Consider the following 5,000-nt stretch of genomic DNA (forward strand, 5'->3'; position numbering starts at 1 on the left):
GGGATAGATTCCACAGTGTCGCAGTTACCACCACCACCGCCGCCAATGCCCCAGCAGCATCCCAGCCATCACTCAGCCATGTCGCAGAATCCTAGTGGGCAACCTCCCCGAGCAGCAAGAAGAACTCAGGCCGAAGACGCCTTGCCCTTGCCCTTGCCTACCACAACAGAGCACCACCACCATCATTTTCCGACATGGTCATCATCGCCGTCGTTGTTGTCATCATCATCCACAGGTGAGAAGTCTTCTTCCCCCCTACCCCCTCACCCAGCGGCTTTTTCTCGCGGGGTGGCTGCTGAAAATCTCCCGCACCAGTCCAGTTTCGGGTTCGCCGTTCCACCAGAACCACGGAGACAGCCTCTGCGGAGATGTGAGAGTCTCAGATCAGACAGCATCACAACAGCGAGAGATACGGTCCCGTGGCCGTCCGCACCAGGCTCAGAAACGATGGCTTCTACCGGAAGTAGCATGCCGGGGAATCCCCGAGGAGGGGGAAGAGGAGGAAGGGATGGAGGTGGAGGTGGTCCCGGCAAGTGGAGGTCCTCCCCATCTTGCTCCAGACGGTCCTCTTTCAGGAACCAGCCCTTGGCTCGGAGCGCGTCAGTGTCGTCGTCAGGTGCTGCCCCCCACACTGGGGGGAAGGCCGGTCGTCTGGCTTCTGCCTCTTCTGTTCCTGCACACCCTCTCTCTGAAGACTGGCGGGCACAAGGTCCTCACAAACTCGAGGATACCGCCGCTGACAGTCTTGCAAGAAACAATCAGGTCGTTTCCAACGTCCCGGAGAATCCGGAAGTACCCAGGAATCCTCAAGACGCGCCTGCCAACTACATCCATGCTGAAGGCTTCCGTTCCAGTAACCCTGCCGAAGACGGGAACATCCGTTCTGAACACCAGTCTCTCAGCCAAGGCTCTCAGCTGACCGTTGTGGAACAGGCGGAGAGAACTCTCACTGACGCCGCGCACAGAACCGTTCATCCCAGCGGCACAGACCAGGAGATGCTCCCCAGGGGGTTCAGGGAAACCCAAGACGTGGACATGGACTCAGCTCAGGCTGCTCAAACCATGGACTCAGCCCAGGCTGCTGCTCAAACCCTGACTCAACCTACTCAATGTCCCCCTTTTCGCAGGCAGCTGAGTCGTCGCCGGAGTTACCAGCAGGCCACTGCGGACTCGGACTCGGCACCCACATCGGCGGCGGCCGTTGCTGCTGACGACGACGACGACGACGATGATGGGAGAGGAGTGAGGGTGGAGGATGTGTTTGAGGAGGAGGAGGAAGAGGAGGAGGAAGGCTGCTTGTCGTTCACCCCACCGCCCACCCCTAGACCCGCCAAGACTCGCCGGGTGGATATGAGCAAGTGAGTGGCTGTTGTGTATTCTGTTGTATTATTGTGTATTGTATTATTACTTCTTTTTTTTTTTCTTTTTTTGGTCACACAACAGATTTCTCTGCCGGCAAGTGAGTGATTTGGTTGTGTTGTATTGTTGTGTATTTTGTTGTGTTATTGTGTATTGTATCGCTCTTTGCCGTCACAGCAGATTTCTCTGTTAGTGGGTGGTTGTTGTATTGCATTGCATTGTATTGTATTGTATTGTATTGTATTGTTGTGTAACTTCTTGTTTGTCACAGCTGATTTCTCTGTTGGCAAGTGAGTGAATGTTGTATTGTATATTAGTGAGTGTTGTAGTGTACTGTAGTGTACTGTAGTGTTTTGTAGTGTGGTGTAGTGCAGTATAGTGTAGTGTAGTGCTGTATTGTGTAACATTTCGTCACAACAGATTCCTTTGTGTGAAAGTCAGCATGCTTTGCTCTCTCCAGGGAAAGCGCATCGCTACTTTTGTGTGTTTGTGTGTGTGTGTGTGTGTGTGTGTGTGTGTGGTAAACTCTAACAAAATCATTTTCTATGGAAATACTTTGACAATACCAAATTTGGATTAAACATAGTAAGGAAAAAAAAATCTTCACAGTCATTCCGATGATAGGTGTAAGTCTTACGAATGAAGCCTGTATTTCCGGATCATTAACGGTTTATTTCGTAAACGCTCGATCCCGATCCAAAAATTCCATGATCCCGCTTCACAGTTCCCAGAATGTTGGCTATGTTTGGGAAGACGGCACAACATCGTTTTTCTTGTTTGCAGTTACAAGAAAGTAGATACAAATTCTGGACAAAACACATAAAAATGACACTAACTCATGCTAACTGCATAAGAATATTCTAAAATGGACACTGAATTAACTGGAATACACTAACTACACCATCGACATGCTAACTGCATAAGAATACTCTAAAGTGGATACTGAATCAACTGGAAAGAACATAAAAAAAATTGAATCAAACGTTTCTTTCAGTTTCGGACAGCCTGTGGTAGACTGGTTTGTGCATATCTGTACATGTTGCGGTTTGCCTGAGGCGATGTCAGCGTCTCCTTTACCACCGAACGTAAAAGATTTTTTTTTTTAAATAATCGAGATATGTCGAGAAAACATGATTTTAAATGGTAATATAACGAATGGAATTACCAGGAATATGATACCTATTTCAATAAGTGAAATAACCTAACTTTATCACCCAGTCCGCGAAATAATCAATGAATGAACGAATCAATCACTCAAGCTGTCAGTCAGATGAATTAATCAATCAGTTAATCAGTCAGTCAATCAATCAATCAATCACTTCTTTATGGCGTAACAGCAAGGAATCAACGAAGAAAGGATGATGTAAAACATAAACAGACGTCATTGGGGTGTGTGTGTCTGTGTGTGTGTGTGTGTGTGCCTTCAGTGGCGTTTGTTGACCCAAACTTCAAGCTGGAAGGTGTTGAAGTCTCTCTGTGTGTGTGTGTGTGTGTGTGTGTGTGTGTGTGTGTGTGTGAGAAAGGCAAGGGGGCGAGGGGGGTGATGTGGTAGAAATCGACTGGAACCTCCCAGTTTGACCGTACACAAGACCCGACACGACACTTTCGTTCGTCCTTTGAGCGAATCGGCAATTCTTCTTCTTTTTCTTCTTATCTGTAAGTGGGCTGCAACTCCCACGTTCACTCGTATGTACACGAGTGGGCTATTACGTGTATGACCGTTTTTACCCCACCATGTAGGCAGCCATACTCCGTTTTCGGTGGGGTGTATGCTGGGTATGTCCTTGTTTCCATAACCTACAGAACGCTGACATGGATTACAGGATCTTTAACGTGTGTATTTGATCTTCTGTTTGCTGTATACATACACACAAAGGGGGTTCAGGCACTAAACAGGTCTGCACATAATTATGGACCTGGGAGATCGAAAAAATCTCCTCCACCCTTTACCCACCAGGCGCCGTTACCGAGATTCGAAACCAGGACCCCCAGATTGAAAGTCCAACGCTTTAACCACTTGGCTGCTGTTGCGCCCGTCGAACCGGCAATAATCATCGGGTTTGGGTTTGTACATTATGGGTACATATCCCAAGTACTTGCGATATATATAGGTATGCATTCGTGAGGAAAAATCCCCAAACTGGCGCAACCAGCTTTGCTGGGTCAGTAGGGGGTCACCAAACTCTCCTATGGGACTTTGTACAATCCCGCTTGTCAAATCATACATGGATAGCTCATTGGCCAGGAAAGCTGAAGCCAACTGGACGCCATATTGTTTCTCGTATCCGGCCGTCAGTCTGTAGTTGACAAGTCGTCTGCTAACTGGTGGTAGTTTCTTCGTGCATCTTCGATGAAATCGTGTTGTGCTTGCCCCCACGACATGCCAAATGTTGTGTCTTGATTGAAATCTGCCAGTGGTTTATCTACCAAAGTTATTACAGGAAAACATTGCAGCGACACGTGGCACAAACTTGCAGTGGAAGAAACACACAGGAATGTCAGCTTAACTAACACCCCGAGCAATTGAAAGCTTGCCGTGAAGCCAGCTGAGCGCTCGGCTACACATATGAACTCACCGCTTCGCGCTATACTGACACGAGAAGCAAAATGGCTGATTGAACACTTCCGCTGGCTTCAGTCAGCAAAGGGGCTCAAAGAAGGCATGCGCTATCCATGTATTGTTAGCTCAGTGGTACAATCCCAGCTGCCCAACCCCTTTCTTTTTCTGTCCCTCTCGCCATTCCGAAGCAGTTCATGTGAAATGTAACGCGAGGAATATTTTCTGCTGTTGCTTTTACTCATGATCGCTGGTCATATGTTGCAAGAGCTAGAAGCGATGTTTTCCACCAGAGAAACCACGCAGAAAAGAAATTGTGGGCAGGTTTCTTTGTGATTAATTTTCCTGTGGTGTGCTGCGTGTTGTGTTATGTTGTGGTTTGTGTTGTGTGTGTGTGTGTGTGTGTGTGTGTGTGTGTGAGAGAGAGAGAGAGAGAGAGAGAGAGAGAGAGAGTGTGTGTGAGTGATGTGAGAGAGAGAGAGAGAGAGAGAGAGAGAGAGAGTATTTGTGCTTTTCAGATTCGTAACTTGCATGGTAGCATGTTGACGTTGCGAAATAGTGTACAACAACAGAAGGAAGGAATTGGTCGATAGAAAATCCACCCCTCTCCCTCACTCTCTCCCTCTCTCTTCCCTCCCTCCTACCTCTCTACCTCTGTCTCTGTCTGTCTGTCTGTCTGTCTCTCCCTCATTTTTCTCCCCGCTCCTTCCTTCCCTCAGTCACACAGACAGACAGAGAGAGAAAGAAATGTACAGACAGACAGAAAAAGAAATAGACAGACAAACAGACATACCAACAGACGGAGAGGGTTATATGCACTGCGTGTAAACAATGTCTGTCTTTTTTTTTCCTCCTCAAACTATTAATCGAAAGTTGCATGTTTGAGATGCCAAGGCATATCAGTGTACATCGTTTTAAAGCTCGTTTGAAGAGCCGCTGCTTTTCGAAAACCACACTTCAATTCTTTCGTTATCTTGTAGTAGTTTTAAACAGATATCTAACGACTAATAACCCTCTCTTTCGAGTGTTTGTTTGTCGTTGAGATAGGAGCTGTGAAGTGCTATCTGGCTGCGGTTAGCGATAA

At 47.3% G+C, this 5,000-nt stretch overlaps 1 protein-coding gene across 1 annotated transcript in view; it reads left to right on the plus strand.

Moving 5' to 3' along the window:
* The window catches only part of LOC143275440 (uncharacterized), a 57,398-nt gene that overhangs the window by 604 nt on the left and 51,794 nt on the right, over positions 1 to 5,000 (plus strand). The window contains exon 1 of the mRNA XM_076579539.1: positions 1 to 1,358. This exon is cut by the window's left edge and continues 604 nt beyond it. Within this exon, the coding sequence (XP_076435654.1) occupies positions 1 to 1,358 (1,358 nt within the window). The remainder of the gene's footprint in view (positions 1,359 to 5,000) is intronic.

Source organism: Babylonia areolata, chromosome 30 (genome assembly GCF_041734735.1).
Source record: "Babylonia areolata isolate BAREFJ2019XMU chromosome 30, ASM4173473v1, whole genome shotgun sequence".
NCBI lineage: Eukaryota > Metazoa > Mollusca > Gastropoda > Neogastropoda > Buccinidae > Babylonia > Babylonia areolata.